General features: G+C 40.7%; 1 protein-coding gene across 4 annotated transcripts in view; it reads right to left on the bottom strand.

The window, feature by feature from the left end:
* Nucleotides 1-950: 950 nt before the first annotated feature.
* SIAH1 (siah E3 ubiquitin protein ligase 1) overlaps nt 951-19,005 on the bottom strand; it is a 21,457-nt gene continuing 3,402 nt past the window's right edge. For 2 of the 4 annotated variants that reach the window (XM_039558062.1, XM_039558064.1), the window contains exon 2: nt 951-4,621. In XM_039558062.1, coding sequence (XP_039413996.1) covers nt 3,771-4,619 — 849 coding nt within the window. In that variant the 5' untranslated portion in view covers nt 4,620-4,621 and the 3' untranslated portion in view covers nt 951-3,770. Of the gene's footprint in view, nt 4,622-7,682; nt 7,951-9,313; nt 9,400-19,005 lie in introns of those variants that run through there. The other 2 variants (XM_019284184.3, XM_010396554.4) reach the window with 2 other exon arrangements.

The following is a 19,005-nucleotide window of genomic DNA, read 5'->3' as shown; positions in this document are numbered from 1 at the left end:
CTTCTGTGTCAGTATTGTAAGAGCTCTACTCTTAGTCACTCACAAGCCAAGTTCTGAGACTATGGACAACACCCCCGGTCTCCAAACATGTTCTGCTTCACAAGAAGCATGCAGGGAAGAAGTGCAAAGAAACTTCCCCCTGGGTAAAACCCCAGCCTGGTAACTCTTGTGCTGCTGCTTTGCTTTTGATCAAACCAGGAGGGAAAAATTGTTTTCCAAACAGCTGGAGAAACAATCCTGCACTGCCCTGCACTGTGAGAGCACTGATATGCTCGGAATTCCAGCACTGTCTGTTTACACATGGACAAAACCAATCTGCGTTTTTTTAAAAGAGAATGAAGACAACTAAAAAAAAGTTTCCACCACAGCAAAAGAGGGAGCTGCTCCCCAGAAAAGTTAAAGGATGACTTTCTGTCTGACACATCACTCCAATTCCTAAGCCTTGTCTCCATGGTCTCCACCTGAAAGTGAGGGGGTGTAATGCCATTCTGAAGATAATACCAGGCATTTACTGCCAGCCTTTCCTGTCCCTGCTGCCAGAGCTGAAGATGTTCTGTTACTGTGTTGAGATTTTTTTTGAAGAAAACATAAGCATTATCCATTACAGCAGACACTACAGCCACATGTTGGTGCCTTTTGTTTTGCTTTCACTGAGCAGACTAATCCTGTGCAGCAGTGAGCCAGAGCAGTACAGAACTTCTGAAGGGATGGCAATACACTGGGGATCATCTGCTTAGGAACATTCGAACAGTTACATGGACCTGAGGTTAAATTGTGTCCCTCAGAAAAATAACCCAAGATAGCCAAAGCTTATCAAAGGTAAAGCAGTGGTAGCTCCTTTCCATCAACACTCTAAACTGCTACAGAGAGTAACTATCCCACGTGTGCAATTCCTGCTTTAATCACAGCAGCTTGGAAAAGACTGGATAAAACAACAGGACAGGCAGCAATACAAAACCATTCACCTGCTTTAATTTTAAAGCACTACTGCAAACAAGAGCTAGCAGGAACTGTCACAACAGAACCAAAATATTTACATCCGCGTTTGTCAAACATTTTAAGGCTTTTTTTTTTTTTTTTTAAAGGGCAATGAAAAACCACAGAGGTAGTGCTAGCAGACAAATGCAAAATCTACTGCTTTTCATCTTTTCGAGACAAATTGAATACTCCTTTCCCAATACAGCAAAGTAAAACAACACTTTCTAAAATAAATAGCTAATGTTAAGACAATACCAGGCTTTAATACAGCGTTTATTTTAGATAAGGTAGTAAACTGTACAGATTTCTAGCATGGTTTCTTTTTTCACATATAACAGTGTAGTTGACTTACCAGATCCTCACACTCTTTAGAGGAGATCCACTGAATTAGGCTTCTAATACTTTTGAGGATCTGGGCCGAAGGGTAATTTCATCATTCCATCTGATGATGGATAGCAAAGGTTTTATACAATTATTTAACACCAAATGGAGCAATACTAATTTACATTACAGTAAGTCAGCATACAGTAGTTATGCTACAGATCTTGTCCTCTGTGAAACATGAACCAACCTGTCTGAGCACACCAGGCAACTTTCTACAGCTCACTGCAAAGGCCCTTCCTGAAGGCCCCTTCCAGAGCACAGCCCTGACCTTCAGCCCACTGTACCTCAGTCGAATCACTGCGGCTCAGCACAAGGGTTCAAGGGAGACGGTGCTCCTGGGGACATGGCCCAAGCTGAACCCTCCCAAACAGAAGCAGCAGCAGTGACCAGCCCCACACAGCCCCAGCCTCTCAGGGCAGGGTCAGAGGCTCCACACAGCTTCTCCACTATGTTCCCTAAACAAAACCAGAGCTGGAATAGCCCAGCCAGCCAGGCACCAGCGAGCAAGGGAGATGTGGGCTCCTCTAAAAAGGGTATTTAGCCAACTTTCTGTTAAAGACAAACTAGAGGTAAATGCAGACAAGCTTAATTAGGTGAGAATAATTACTGAATTTAGAAAACTGCAAACAGTTGGCTGTATATTCAAAAGGAAAAAAATGCTAGATTGCAACGAGTTTCGGAAGCATTTATCTACTGCCACAAGGTACCAGTACATCTTTTAAATTACATCTGTGCACAGTTCAAACAGCCTAAGTATCAAATTTTAAGAGTGAAACTTTTATTACATGAAGCTATTTCTGTAGTATAATAATCCAGCCCAATGGATTTTATGTTCCTTACCTGTAGAACTACTTACCTCATCATGCATCAAAAATAAGAACTAGAGTTGTCTTAACAGATCAACTTCTGATAAGAAGGTTAAGACAGTGCACAGGAAATAAACTGTATTTTAATGTGTTACAAAAGTAGTTAATTGCCAGACCAACTCCCCAGCACATCTGCTACCACTCGGTTTGACAAAGATTTCCTTCCAACAGCTCAGGATGGAACAGCTTTGCCCCTGCTCGTCTGTGTCTGTTTTGTAACACAAATCCCGTTTACATTCGTGGTTCAGGTTTGCACATACAGCCCAGTATCCTTCCAAAGCCTTTAGGGCTGGTCAGTCACACCTGGAAGAGATTTATTTATCTGCATTGTCATGTGGATCATGTCACCAAAATGATATACAAAAGTCAGTTCCAGACAGTTACTTTAGTAACAACCAAAAGACATGAAGACAAGAAACTGAGCAAGAGCATCAATGTGTCAAACTTTGAGCTAAAGCAAAAAGCAGAAGTTGGCTGTTTTTTTTCATTTGCCAGGTAATCTTTTAATGACAAATATAAAAAGACTGAAAACATCTCACTCTGACTGCCTTTTTTTTTTTAAACAAATGGTCTGCTTTTATAATTACAAATACTGTGTAATACAAGACTTTCTTTGTACTGCAAACCAACAAATACAAGGATGCAATCAAATTTCTAAGCATCTCTAAATTTGAAATGTGAATTTTTTTTTAATTCGGAAAGTTCTTAATAATTGTTCACTTTTGTTAGAAGATAACTCAAAGTACAACAACATCTAGACCTGTTTTTAAAGGAGCTGTCTTTCCTGACATCTTTGAACATAAGCACTCCTTTCGAGTTCAGTACATTCACAAATAGCTCAATTAAGAACAGTATCACCAATGAATTGACTACTGGAAAGAGACAAAATTTACCAAACATACAGAAATATAAGTTTTACCATAGCAATTATGCATATCAAAAGATGACACCTGTAATTAATTTTAAAAAGATACAAAAAAGAGAAAAACCTGAATTACAGAAAAGAAAGTCATATTTATTTAATGAAAAACTAGAAGTTAATAAAAATTAGCAAATACACAAAAAATATACACAAACAGCAGCAATACTATGTAGTGACTTACAAAGGGGGCGTGGGGAGGAAGAAGGGAAGCAGCGGCCAGAGACCAGACCGCTCAACATGGCTTGTCAGTCAAAAGGGGAGGGAAAAAAACACAAACAAAAACACGAAACAGTATCCTTTTCAACAGTACAATCAATCTACAAACAAGTTTTTAGAATTATTTTACAACATTTCCTGTAGAATCAATTCTTAATACAAAAGATGCCCATTTTGGGTGTATATATATATTCAGTGGTTTACTGTTGACTTATTTTAAATATATTAGTTACTACATGCAACTGCTTCCTGTAATTTAACAGCCTTTCCTTTTATTTACCTTCATTTATGTCTACCCTCCATCTACCAAATAATTTGTCTGACAGTCAAAGATGGTTACCCTATTTCTGCTAAATTAAATGCAACGGTTTTAAACACTGGCCTGAAGAGGTTTGATTGCCATTTCAACACATGGATATAGTTACGTTGATGCCTAAATTGCCATTTTCTGCAAAGAGCTGTGCAATGCTGGTGTCAAAGACTAGACAGTCACTATTCATAATGGCTGTTGCAATTCCCTCATGAATGGATCGAGGAGTTGCTTCCCAAGTCAATCGCCGCCTATGCCCATTTAGCTCGAGTCGATAAGCAAAGTTTTCTGCTTGCTTGCGTGTTCCTATCAGCTGTACAATTGCAAAGAACTGCTGGTGACCATCATATTTTTCCTGTTTCTCCAACACTAGCATGAAATGAAAGCCAAAACAAGACTGCATCATAACCCAGTCAACAGCACCAGGAAGATTAATGTCCGTGGCCAGGAACACTATATCTTCTCCCTGCAGCGTTGTAATTGACTTATGCTGATGCATCAGGTGTGGCATTACAGCATCCAGAGAGCCTTGCCATTTACATGAAGCACCGGGACAGGGACAGGAGTAAGGCCTAAACTCACACAGCTCCTCATGGTCTGCTTTTTCTGTGTGTGGCAAAGTTATCTCGCAGCCAGAAGAGGCATATTTACATGGGAAGAGTACGGAATTGGCAACTTTCTCCATAGCCAGGTTACGGATGGAGCCCAGCGGGCCTCGGCAAGTGGGGCAGCACGTGAGTTTGGGGCGACAGTTGCTACAGACCAGATGGCCACTCTGACATTGCAGAATCGGTGGCAGCACATAGTCAAAGCACACAGGACACTCAAAGAGACTGGCCAAGTCATTGTTGGAAGCTGTGGTGCCCGTCAGCGCAGGCACCCTCTGTGATGGCGTGCACTTGGAAGTACCCGTGGGTAGTGCTGTAGCGGTCTGACGGCTCATTTCTGCAACAGAACAGAGGAAAAACAATTCAGATCTAACCATGTTTCATTGCCTCTGCACACAGGATTTCTTGACTTACAAAGAAGCTTCAAGAGAAAATAAGATACAAATGAAAGCAAAAAAAACCCCCATGTAATACAAACTGCATATATCTTATGAGTAGATCAGCTGTATGCATATGTACACTTGCACGACATGGAAACTGAACAAGTGAAGAAGTTCTACTCATTGTTCTGAAGTGGAATTTACCTACTGGAAGCTGCAAGGGAGAGGAGTAAAGAAAGACTAAAAATAGTAAGTTTTTTATTGCTGGTTTGTTTTTTTGAAATTGCAGTTATGAAATGCTTCATGCAGATCACTTCTGTGTATCAACTCTGTGTATAGAACAATTCTAAGCTGCTGTGTATGAGAAACGAGGCATTTTTGATGAAAAAAACTATCTTCTGGATAATGACCTTCTCAGTAATCATGTTTACAGTATAATTTTTTTTTTAAAAGCTGAAAAACACAGACAATTACTATACCCTGCTTTTTTCCCAGGATAGGACAGTGACTCTTCATTTTCATTACTCTGCTACTGAGGCCCACAGCTCGTAAAGCACATCCACTACTTCAGCTTTCTGAACCAAAACCGTTTGTGAGGTTACCAGAAAAAAACCCCAAAGCAATTATTTTATTTAATTTCCCAAATAAGACTAAAAATTCAAACTTCACTTGTTGAATTTGAGAATTCATTTTACCACGGAAATACTGAGGCATTTACAGTCTCTTGGAAAGGCTCTCTTGATGAAGTTCTATGTTCAGTGGAGCTCCCACTGAAGTTCTGTCCTTTCCAATGTCCCCAGACAAAGGTGACAGCTGTCCGACCAAACAGCTTACTCAAAGCATTCCACAGATGTGGTACAAGTACCATATTTCTTAACATGTTATGTTTTCCTGCACTCCTAACTGTCCTCCTTCTTGTGCAGAAGGAATTACGAGCACTATCTGAAAAAATAAACACAGTTTTGAAAAAATAAACCATACCTTTGTAGGTAAAGGGCAGTTAAATAAAATGCTATCCAAAATTGGCTTCTGTTACACAGTACAATTCTCAGCCACCCTAAGTGCCTCTCTGCAAGTACAACCAGCTCTGGAACTGTCACGTACGTATAAAGCTCTCAAAATAAACCTCATCTTTAATCTCCTTGCTATTTGACATGGGAATATTAGGCAATAGGCAAGCTTCCCATATTTAGCATCATTTCACCCACAAACTTACTCATACTTGGACCAGACAGCTCAGAGCAGCATACTGTGCATGCTTTTGCAAGACATGCACTGTTCAGGGCACAAAGCAGAGGAACTACGAGATTCCAACTTCCAAAATGACTTAGTCCTTGACATTCAAAAAGTAATGACAGACACGTCCAAATTCCTCTACAGAGGTACCTCTCCCCAGAGCTAGAAAAGCATGAGTGTCTAAGATTCGATATTCAGTCACTGATTTTATGAATCTCACAAGCCCACTGACAGCATTTTCTCAGCCCACCAAACGGTCTTACTCCATCACAGGCTTGGTGGTCTAGAAATACCCAATTCCCATCCTTGGGAAAAAGCCCCACGCAGCGGTTTTCAGTGCTGGGCCATAACTGATACCGTAGAGATATGACAAGAATGTTTGTGTCTTTTGGCTGCATCTTCCCACTGTGAGGCATTCCAGCTTAGATGAGAAGTTTAGGGTGTCTGTGACAAATCAAGCATGTGTCCTGGGGAAGTGATGCTGCACCACTGAGGGGATTCGAGCAGCAAGGCCTCTGCCAACTGCACTGCTCTGTGTCTCCAGCACCTGCACATGGGGGGGCACCCTCCAGTTCTGTGCTCCAGAACAAACCATCGGACAGGAGAACCAATGCTGATCACACTGTTCACTTGGGAAAAGCTTGGCAATCACAAGTATATTCATATGTAAAATTCTGAAAGTGTTTCCCTTTAAATATTGCAAACACACACGTTTCAAAAAAGTCTGTGTGTGCTTCCTCTTGCCTGACCCTATGCATCCTGATCCAGGGATCCCCCGTAACCTGCAGATAACGCTGGTGAAAACCACTGCGTCAGACCAGTTCCCTGGGCAGCCTGACGAGCTGGGTGAGCTCTGCTGTCTTTAATTACACCTCACTGAGCCCGTGCAACAGTTAAATGAAGCAACCTACAAACTCTGTGAAAGACCTTGCACACAGATGCCACTTCCCACTTGAGCTTTCTAAGCTATGGAAGCACTGGAGAACAGAACTGTGTTACCAGCACTCCTGTGTGCGCAGCCTTCACACACACCTTCCACAACACTCACAGGAGCAGGGAATGAAAACGAGCAGGAATCTCTGAACCAGACCACTGAGATCAGCATGCAAGAAAGAAACTGGATAAGGCTACAAACTGTAATTTACCAAGCCTAAACTTGCCCAAAGCCTACATTTTCATCACTCTTGTTAACACAAAGATGAATAATACATCTTTCGTGGCTATCACAAAAGTTACAAGTTAATCACAAGTAAAGGTTTTAACAGTGGAATACATGTAAACCACCAAACTATAAAAACTATACAATTACAAACCCAGGAAAACCAACTACAGAACTGGAAATAAAGTTTAAAGATATTTTTAGTTACAAACCCCTTACTACAGGTAAAACCCCCTATATGCAATATTTGCTATTACATTGTCTTTATTTGCACACACTAGGAACAAGTCTCTAAGCAACAGCGACAAACTAAGGAACACTAAGGTGTCATTTTCAAGTTCCTTTAACTCCAATTATCAAAAAGACGGTACGTATTTGAAAAAATTTAACCAACAGGAACAGTGAAAAGAGGAAAACGCATCTTAAGACTTCCTAGTTCTAAATCAAGGAAAACTGTTCTTGGTAACATCAGAACGCAGCGACCTGTTGCTAAAAGCATTCTCGACACTGTTCTGGGGAAGGTGACACGCACAGGCTACCGAGACCTCTCGCGGGACACGACTTAACAGCTCCTACAAGCCCAGCTTTAACTACTGTGCATAAAGCAATTTAAACGGCGCTACCTTTCCCCTTGCAGGTTTTACTCCCCGGCAAGCACGCAGACCAGACGCCCTTCCAGGAATACGGCCCGCTGGAGGCAGATCTGCCCGTCATGGGGCGCGGAGGAGCTCATGGCGTGTCCGCGCAGCACAGACGAGCTCTGGGTGCGAGGGGCGCAGGCCGGGCAGTGACCGCGCTGGAAGCCCCCGCGACCCACGGCGGGCCCCGCGCCGCGCCCGGATGTCACCGCCTCGGGCGGGGCCCACCGCCCCCATGTGCGGCCGCGCTCCGGCCCCGCGCCCCAAAATGGTACCCCGAGCTTCCCCCGCCACTGTCGGTCCGGGACGGCCCCGCCCCGCCCGCCTCCGGGGAGGGGCCGGCGCGGCCCCGCCCGTGGAACCGGGAACCGGCCCTGCCCTTCCCGCGGAACCGGGGATGCGGCCCCGCCCCACCATGGAACCGGGATCCGGCCCCTCCCGCCCGGCAGCGCCCCGGCCCGGCACGGCCGGCCCCCGCACACGCAGCTCCCGCCGCATGCCCGCAATCCGGAGGAGCAGCCGGCCGTGCCTCACACGTGCGCACGGGGAAAGCGCCCCGCTTCCCCCGAAATAACTGCTTTTAAAAAGCTATAGATTCCATTCAAAACTCTCCTGATACATGAAAATCACTTCCTCCTATTTCAAGGATATTCCTCAGATGAGCATTTTTCACTGTGGATCTATAAAGTCCTATTCAACGGGAATTTTCTCCATTTGTATAAAGATTATTCAATTAAGCAAAAGCATAATCTCAAGGAAAAGAAATGAACAACAGAACTAGAACAATGTGGCATATTTGATTACCTACTTGGACTATTAAAAAAGAATTAGGACAGTTAAAAGATAAAGCAGTTGGAAGCCAAGTCAACACATTTAGCTCAGAAAAGCTTAGACATTAAGGAAAGCTGATGTAATGACGATCATGGAAGTAAGTACAAGTTTCAGTGGAGGCAAAAGAACACCACACTGAGATAAACTGTTGTGGTAACATAAAAAGTAAGGCTACAGCATCTGTAAAGAAAATTATTTTAAAAAAATGCTTTCCTACTATTTGAAACCCAAGTCCTTTTCAAGGAAGACTTGTATCAGCACTGTAACACGTGCAAATAATGCCCGATCACTATGAACAAAAACTGCCCATTCGATACAAGCCTTCCTTCAGTCTCACCCCCAAACGTGCAAATATACAGCATCCCACCAGGTAAGAGTCAAGAAAACTTTCAAGCAGAACAGAAAAGCTGAAGAAAAACTGCACAGAAACAGCTTCTGAGAAACTAAGAGTGTGTTCTGAGGTGTGTGAAACATGCCCTAGGCTGCCCCTCCCGTGGCAGTGTCCCCAAAGCACACCCACGGGCCCTTGGACAGGTTACCGCTACTACTGCACGTGTGCTTTGCTGCGCTGAGGAGACCTCAGGGACAAAGCCTTTGGGACCCGGACACAGAACCAAAATACTGTGAGAATGGGAAGGCACAACCAATCCACTGTTTAAAAAGCTCTGCTGAGGCACGGGCATATGGAAAGCAGTTTCCAGAAGTTGAAAAAGATGGTGTACCTCATGTGCCAGAGAATTAACAACAGTAAGTAGGACTAGACTGATACTGTTTCAGATTCTCACCTTACCGAGGTGTTAGCTCCAGACACATTCTAGAAATCACATTTGCGCTTCACTGGAATACAGGGAACCTTTGACAAATTCAACCTAGCACCATCCACTTTTCTCGTATCAAATATCACATCTTCTCTCACATCTTCACCTATATCAAATAGATTAGACTTGAGTTTAACATTTTAGTTAGCTTTTGAAAGGGTAACTGAATATTAGTTTGGGGGAAAAAACCCACATAAAAGTTCTGTACAGTCATCTTAATGGCTGGAAGGGAAAAAGTCTCATAAGAGAGCAAGAAAAGGACAGAAAAAAATTTATTTATCCCCATTGTCTGTATGTGATGCAATAAAGTGTTTTTTCTATAACATTTCAAAACTAACTGAGTTCAGGGACTTCCATTCAAAATGCACTCTTGATGTATAACAGACACCAACAAAGAATAGAAAATCTTTCAATTTTTTTCAACTGTACAATCGTATTTGAGAATAAGGCTTTTTTACACACAGGACTGTTAGAGAACACTGGAAATGAGAACAGGATGAAGTTGTGAAAAACACTGACAAGTTAACTTTTTTCAAGGTGTGATGCAAGCCAAAGAATGTCAAAACCCAAAAGCTAAATGAAAGGTTGAAAATACTCATTAAACATAAAATATATCAGAAAAAATTACCCATATTTTTAAAGAAACTAGTATTTTTTATTTCTATTTCATTTAAAAGGCATTTTAGGGCCCAAGGTTTTGCCTTTTGCAGTCTTTCAGTTCCTCTTTCCCAGTTCTTGGGCGATGTTGCATCCCAAGGGCCTGGCATGGTTAGGATCAAATGCAGGCCTGGACAGACATGAGCACCCCTGCTCAGACACAGCCTCTGGACCTGTTGGCCTACTTCAGAAGTTTCAGAAAATAGTTCATGACATAAATTATTAATCAACTATATAATACAACTTAGTCTCTATACACTCTGTTTTTGACTAATGAATTACGATTTTTTCCAACCCTTCCAGACACTGTTTTCTTTGGTGCCCTTAACTATGCTATGTTATTTCAGACACCTCAAGGCTTCTCTTTTCCTGCATAACAAGCAAAAGCTAGATCAATCCAATGTAATAAAATATTATAAAATGAGACCAAAATAAATACACAAAATTGAGGCAAGACACATGATGATTTCCTTTGCAAAAATGTGATCTGTCCAGTTCATCTCTTTTTCATACACAATTAGAGCATTTCCCACTACCTTGCAGTGACCCACTCTTTCTGAAACTGCAGGTAACTTTTTTCTTGCACCTCAAGACATTCCCTACCAACCCCACTTCCCAATCATGAGTGAAATCTCAATGTACTTATATAACCAACCACAGAACTGTCTTTGTGGCCACCACTGCAGTGAGACCCCAGTCCTTGATGCCCCATGTTTCTGATGCGTCTCACATGTGGTTCCCTCATACCCCACACAATCACCAATGGAGCCATGGCAGTGCCCATCCAGACCTTCTCCGAGTTCAGCACACAATGTGTGGCACATGCACGCACAAACACAACCATGTAAACACCATCAATACTGTTACACCCACCAAACTAGAGTGACCTATTTCTAACTGATCGCAAAACTTTGAGTCTGGCCAGTGCTGTTTGACTTCTGCCTCATCACTACCACTCACCATTTCTCCTGTCAAGATATGCTGGAATACTCAACATCAACCCAGGAGAGGTTTGTTTCCTAGCTATTCAAGATTTTCTTTCCAACAACTTTATGATATAAAATTAAGAAGACTAAAACTATAGAAGACATACAATGACCACATCAAAATCACATTAGTAACCAACTACTGTGACTGAAGCGTTCAATTTTAAATGCAACAAAGAACTTCATCAATTCCAACAAGTGAATAACCTGTACTCCAGTCAGTGATTCAACATCCAACTTTGCACAGAATACTGGAGACCATGTGCTATGGTACGCCAACCTTGCGAAGAAAGACACACTGAGGAGCAAAGCTCTAAGAAAATACCTGATAAACCCCCAAATTCTGTTCCAAAGGAAAACTAAAAATGTCTGATCAATAGCCAAAACATGAGTTTGGACCACTTACTCTGTACTCTATAGTTGGAGAACATGCCAGCTTTCACATCTTATATGCAGAATTAAATTAGAAAGCAGGTTTCCTTGTAAATTTAGACCACGTACAAATTATAAACCAAAACAGGACATTTATCTCTCCCTGTCTTTTGAGCTTGGAAGGAAAAGGAAGGAGGACAGAAAGCAAAAGCTACAGGAACTATCAAGGAAATTCCTGAAAATGTAAGCTATATTAAAACCAACTAATCAAATGCCACTGTGAAAAAAGAAAATGTAGTAATACATTAAATAAATTGGTATAAGCAACAAAATAAAAATTATTGGTATTTGGTAATCTAATGTAATAAAAGGGAATAAAGCCACAAACTAGCTAGTGAAACTATACACAGCTAAACAAAAATACAGAGAAAAATCACTCTTTAAATACAAATCAAAACCAAACACTTGCATTAAAAAGATCATGGACCACTTCCAAATTGGACGTGACCATTTTTTTCCTTTTTAAAAACAAGCAAGTAACTTATCTTGCTGTGACACTGCCAAATCCCACCTAGCAGAAAGGTGTGAAGATGGTGACAGAGAAACACTGCTCCAGGTTGTATCCTTCACACTCCTGCACTGCACCTGGTGGTGCTGTCTGACAAGAGCCTTCTCTTCCCTTCGTTCCCCAGCTCTGTATCCCCAGTGGCAGGATCAGCAGGCAGCCAATTGCCAGAGCCCTCCTTACCACAGGACACCCAGACCTGCCCTCACCCTGCAGCACCATAAACCATGGGATGGACCCAAACCAGCACCTATACCCCAGGAGCCTTCTGAGGTACCAAATGGAGCGTGCCTGTCTGCAGCCTGCTGTGGTCTGGGCACAAGTCTCGAAATTACAATGGCAGAAACCACAGAATCTAAGAAAATAAAAAAAACCTTCATATGAAAATACAGATAACTCTATGCAAACTAAGTAACAGGGAAAATATTTTTATTTTTAGTAATAGCTAGTTTCTGTACACTGCGCACAGTGCACACTGAATTGAGCTGCATCAGAATCATCCTCCAACAATTCAACCCAGTAATATCTACAGACACAGGGAGACAACTACGTTTTTTAAAGTTCTAGACATACAAAACTGCAACAAAAAGTAAAGCAGGCATACAGAAGGATCAGCTACAGAGTGAATTAGTAACAGCAGCAGCAGAAAAGAGAAAAGCAAGTTATTTTTCATGTTCTAACACATACTGCCATTCAGAAGTATCTAAACAGGAAACACTCAATTGTTCTGCAAGGCATCATAGATGGGCTCTGTATACAGTTACACTCCATTAGTATTTAAAAAAAAAAAAGAAAAAGGAAAAAAAATAACCAATCCCCTCTGTAAACATTAACAGCAAATCCTACCACGTGAGACAATTTGGGGGCTGTGTCTTTCCTCAGTCTGATTTTGCAAACCCTATACTCTTCAGTGCATGCTGTAATTGCCACGCAATATTGCATCACCATTCCTGTGTCTGTGGCAGACACAGGGAGGAGGGTGTGGCATGGAAGCACCTACCTTAATTCAGTCAGGCTTAACCAAAAGAAGTACCTGTACTTTGATGTGTCTTCACTTACAAAGTCTTTCTGTGATACCTATTCCAATTCAAATTCAAGACCTATTTTATGTTAAATATTTTCCTGCATAACTTAACAGTAGTAGGGAGCAGACCATCAAAATAACCAGACCTAATCAAGGAGACCTACAAATAAAGACTGCCCTACAGGAGACGACTGTGACACAGAAAGCCCCTCTGTAGGAAGTCAGGACAGGATGACATCCATTGACTACTTTTATAAAGATATTTGCATCTTGTTCATTGCTTAGGTTCATATGTATTTCCATTTTAAATAATCATTTGTTCTTGGGATTCTTCATTTGTTCTGTATTCCTGTACACAGTCTTGATGACAGTAGAGCCTCTGTAAAGTATGGCAATCTAAACTCAGGAGAGCAAATATGTAGGGGAGGGCTTGGAGAATCAAGATACTTATTCCAGAGTACAGACCTTGGTGCCACAAAGTATGTCAGGTATGGATCCTACACATAAATACCTCCAGCATCACATAACACATGTTAGTGGCACTGGAAGCCTAACTCTTAACTCCTCAGAAATTATTAATTTTTCAGAACTTCTAGTACTAAACTACACAGAATCTCTAATCAATCTGAGTGAGTTTTTACAAATCCGGAGGTTTTTTAAAAATTATTTTAATCTTCAAAAACAAGAACATTTAGAAGAATGTCTGGTAAAGAGAATGTCTTTATCACAGACACACACCACAAGGAGAATAAAACACACAACATTTAAAAGTAAAAGATCGAGTCTGCATTTTTAAAATGGAAATTTCTGCATTTTGGAAGTAAATTTTTCCTACTATGCATACTAATTCAAAAGGAAAGCTGTGGAAATCTAAGGTGGGCCACAGGTTTTTGTATTTTGTTGATATACCACAGATAGAAATCAGAAAGCACTAAACTTAGACTCTAAGCAGTGTAAGACCTTAGTAAAAGAAGTACAAAATTACAATGGGATTTGCATTTCTGATGGTTTCACACTTTTCAGTACTTCAATTCTTTAAACTCACATTTTCTGCATACCTTTTGTTTCTAGAACCTATTCTTTGAAGCCCGTGTGCCTTCATTAAAACCTATTCTGTTTTATTTCAGTGACTTAACTTTTCCCCACTCATCAATTCTGAATCAACTACTTCTGTAATACTGTTGCCTGAGGATTCAATTGCCACAATAATAAATATTTTTAAATCATTATTAAAATGTTAATCAAATTCTCAAATGCCTCTGCTGAAAACTCTGCTGCCAAGCCTGGTTACACTGCTGCAGAGAGCAACAGCTCCACAGCTTCTCATCAAACCCTCAGGTTTAAAATGTAGCTTTAGCTCACAAACAAGAGCAGTCTCCAAGAAAGTGTTCAACCTGAGCAGACACCAGAAATGGGTGGAGCTGCTGACATCACAGACCACCATGTTGCATGAAAAGACTGAGCATTCCTTGAAACCTTAAAAAAAAAAAAACACCCAAACCCACGATTAGTGGTGCTAGAGCAAAAGTCTGGGGCAGGGGAGACCTGGGGTTAGTTCCTGTTTTGTCATGAGCTTCTGAGTCATAAAAGGCAAGTACTTCCCTGCCTTTTACAGGTTTTAAACTACCACAAGTAGCTGTGAGTCTCACACATTAATGCAAAATGGAATGAAATGACTTGATAAGGATACGAAGTTAACCCTGTTAGGCCCTATTCAAATTTACTTCAGGTTAGTAATAACTAAGTATCATTAAACACTAAAAGACACTGTTAAATTATTTAACATCTCAGTTTTTATAGTCAGCAATCATCAGACTTCAATCACAGTTTACATTAAAACTCCTGCTCACATATGGATAACTGCCCTTTACTCGTCCCAGTATTTTGTACACAGGAGACAAATTATGGAGACATTGGCAACAACCTTCTCACTACTTCTATTGTATCTAATCTGAAGGTCCTCCCAACTTTATGAAAAGTCAAGTCACCTTTCTTTAGAGGGATCCTTGTATTACCAAAAAAAAATCCCTCAGCCTTCTTTGTGAAGCTCCAAGTACCCAGATTTTCAAGCAAGTGATTTAAGTTCAGCAGAAAAAGAAAGCTCTTGGGCAAGAGGACTACATGTTCTTTTATTGCCATTAAATTCTGATCAGGTACATCTCAAATGCCAAGTAAAATGCACGCACTATTTCACTTATTTGTATTGCTTGGGAATTGCTTCATGGCATACAAAATTAAAATTCTACCATAATCACTCTGAAGACAGACCTGAGTCTGCAGCAGAAATTAAAACACAAGATACTATAAATGGTTTGGAAATGACAGGAGTAGACATATCTTTCTGCTACTTCATGTTCTCTTTATCTGCACTTTCTAAATTCAAGACCTATCACTTTCTCTGCAAAATATTGTCCTCTCTTCTGTTATGTATTCAAAATCAAAACTTGAGTCTCTTGCAGTGCTGAATCTCAAACATCAAATCTTAGCCATGAATCACTGTCTAAAGCACAGTTGTAAAATTCAGTACTTTTTAACCTTTTTCTTTTACATGAGTATTACAAAAATAGAATAGGTTGGAGAATCAAGCATTCAAAAAACAGGAAATAAAAAATTTAATGTTTCATAGGCAACCTTAAGCCTACTTCTTCATATGCACATTAAAGAACAGCCTCCAATGACATCATCTTTTTCCCTACACTCAACTCCATTAGTAGATGAGCACGTGTACGTCCATGGAAGAACTATTATTGTAGAAGGAAGAACAACTTTTGCTTAAACAGAACACCTTATTTTAAAACAAAACTGTTATAGGTTAGCAGCTGGTTTTAATAGACACAAAAGCGCTCTTAAAATTACTGCTTTACAGGTGCTGTTTTGGAAGAATGTCCATCTCAGCTTCTATTATGGAATGCTTATTTTTTATCTGTAAAATTTCCTTTCTAATAATTAGACGTGACCCCGCACAAAGCCACACTAAAATTCCACAGTACACCATCAACATCTGCCAGCCAAATGATTCCCCAGTCACACCTGTGCAACTAGTCTCCAAATTACATCCTTAATGCACTTGTGCAATCACACAGATATCAGCCACAGAGAGATGAACCCTACACTGACTCCCAACTGTGTTGATGCCTCCATGACAAAAAGGGGGAAAATTCCTGTGAATGAAAGTCATTTTGTGACTCTAAAGACTTTTATATAAATACATGTGCATATACATTTAAAAATAAACATTCAGAAACAAAAATATTCGTTGAGCAGAGCATTTTCACAACTTTTACAAGACAACTGCACATGCACCTTGTGAAACAGAAAGGAGCAACACTTAAGGCTCAAATATAGGCCAAGATCCACTTTAGAGGAATTTATAAACTAGCTTTAGTTAAACACGAGAAGTTTCTGTTTTATACCTTAAAGTGGAGTCATATATGTATCAACACAAAAATGCATATCAAAGCATGTTTAACACATGATTCCCAAAACAACATTAGGTAATTTAGGAAGATTAAAATATAAAACTGTAGCAGACCCATGCTGATTTAAAAAAAAAAAAAAAAGACAGAAGGTAATGAGGTTTCAAAAAAAAAAAAAAATCAGAGTCCATTTTTACAGAAACGAGTTAAGGTCATTACCTTTAAAAGTACTAACATGCCATGTTTTAAAGGTTCTTAAATATTTTAATAGCATTTCTAAGAAAACTGCTCAGTTACAGTATTTCTTAAGAGCTTTCACATACCACTACAAGAAAATGGTTTATCTATAGCACGAAGAATGACCCACCAGATACAGGCTCCATGACACCAGGCATACACACAGAGGATGCTGGAGTGTGATTCCACCATTTCTGCAACAAACAAAAGCAGGCTGCCACCAAAATGAGTGGTTGTGCTGTCTGCTTTTTACCCACTGGTTTTCTCTTTCAGGTAATGTATTCAACAAGACCAGTCTTGCACAAGTACCTAGCACTTCCCCTGGCACCCCAGGAAGCCACCAAACCCAAGAGGCAATGGAGGGCCTTGGCCATCCTTTTTTAGCTCTAAGCCTGCCCTAACATCACCCACAGTGATGGAGGTGACACCTCCTGCAGCAGTGCTGAACCTCCCGGTTCCATGCTGCAAGCTGCCCTGGGAAGGGAACCGGGGAAGTTACCCTCTCCTCACAGGTGGGGAGTTTTCAACTGAACGTGGGACTGAAACTGCTCCGTTTCACATTCACGCTGGTGGCAACAACACTGCAACACTGGCAGCCCAACAGACACTGTACCTTGGATGTGCCACAGCCTGTGCAGTGCTACATCTTCTATTATTTCTCCTTTCCTAACACTGACGTGTTAACAACAACTAACCACATATTTTCAGAATAACGCTGACTTTTAAAAGAATCATAGGAAAAAAATAACTTTTAAACCCCACTTCAAATTAATACCTACATCACATTTCAGCATGAAGCAACTTGTACTAAGATTTACAAAATAACTTAGGAACCTTGTATTGCAGTTGTCCCCCCCTTGTAAAATATAGAAGACATGTAACTTTCCCTTATGAAAGATCTGTAACACAGAGCAAACAGAAACAACAAGGATAAACCTTTCAACTCATGTACATTTCTAAGCTAGACACCACATCTAGACATTTTTAAGCAATTTATTTTCAAGCTTTCCTTCCTGCTGTTTAACACCAAATTGTTTTAAAATACTCCTACTCCAGTTAAAACCTTTGGACAATCCACATATCAGCCAACTTTAACAAACAATTTTACTTTGACATACTTCATCTGAACATGTATTTGAAAGTAACTCTTAAAAGTGTGGCATTTTAAATGCTCCTCCTTGACTAAAAAAAAAAACCTTGAAAAGTGACTGTGGTCTTTCATTAAAGACTAAATTACTTTTTGCTCTGTTCAGTACCCTGTGCAAGAATTCTAGAAAAGAACCTTAAAATACTTAAAGACTTCATGCCACTGTGCTGGTTTTGCTTTGGGTAGAGTTCATTTTCTTTGCAGTGGCTGGGACAGGGCTGTGTTTTGGGCTTGTGCTGGAAGCAGTGTTGATAAATACAGATGGTTTTGCTATTGCTGAGCAGCACTTGCACAGAGTCATGGCCTTTCCTGCTTCTCACACCACGCCAGCAGTGGGGAGGCTGGGGGTAAATAACACACTGGGAGGGGACACAGCCGGGACAGGTGCCCCCAGCTGACCAAAGGGATATTCTAGACCATCTGGCATCATGCTCAGCATGTAAAGCTGGGGGGATGTTTGGAGTGATGGCATTTGTCTCCCCAAGTAACCACCAAGCAGGATGGAGGCCTGCTTTGCTGGGGATGGCTGAACACCCATGGGAAGTGGTGAAAGAATTCCTTGGTTTGCTTTGCTTGTGCGTCCAGCTCCTCGTTTACCTATTACACTGTCTTTATCTCAATCCACAAGTTTTTTTCACTTTTACTCTTGCAATTCTATCCTTGATCCCGCAGGTGGGGAAGTGAGAGAGATGCTGCATGGTACTGAGCTGCCAGCTGGGCTTAAACCGCCCCAGCCACACAAACCACACTTCAAAGAACTTCTCTTTCACTTTTAAGGAGTGGATGAGTAATTTTTTAAGCAGCCAAAGTTATCATTACGCTCTCCTTGTTTTTCTTCATGTCCAGCAAAGTCATCAATTGTTACAAAAAAAGATCAAAATGTGTTTCTGGATAAGGCAAACCAAAAAGGAAAAGGTCAGCAACTGTCTGTAGAGCAATTTACTGCTCTTCTTATATCAACTGCCCTAGAATATATCCATTGTAATTTTATAATTCGTTTCCAGGTGCAAGAGAACAAATACAGATTTTATCATTTAGGTAACATTTTACTTCCTCCCTGAAAACACAGCCAACCTCACTTTTCATATTCAGCTTCTATAAAGAAAAACAAGTCAAAATCAGAAATGGACCATTTGGTTAGCTGTAATTATCTAGCACTTTATCTGATTAAAGTACTGTGGAATTAGTAACCAAATCTCTCATTATTCCTATGATAACACAAAGAATCACCATTTTATACAGTCACTCAGGCATA

This window comes from Corvus cornix, chromosome 11 (genome assembly GCF_000738735.6).
Source record: "Corvus cornix cornix isolate S_Up_H32 chromosome 11, ASM73873v5, whole genome shotgun sequence".
NCBI lineage: Eukaryota > Metazoa > Chordata > Aves > Passeriformes > Corvidae > Corvus > Corvus cornix.
The sequence above is the reverse complement of the archived record's forward strand: the minus strand, read 5'-3'. Positions and strand labels throughout refer to the sequence as shown.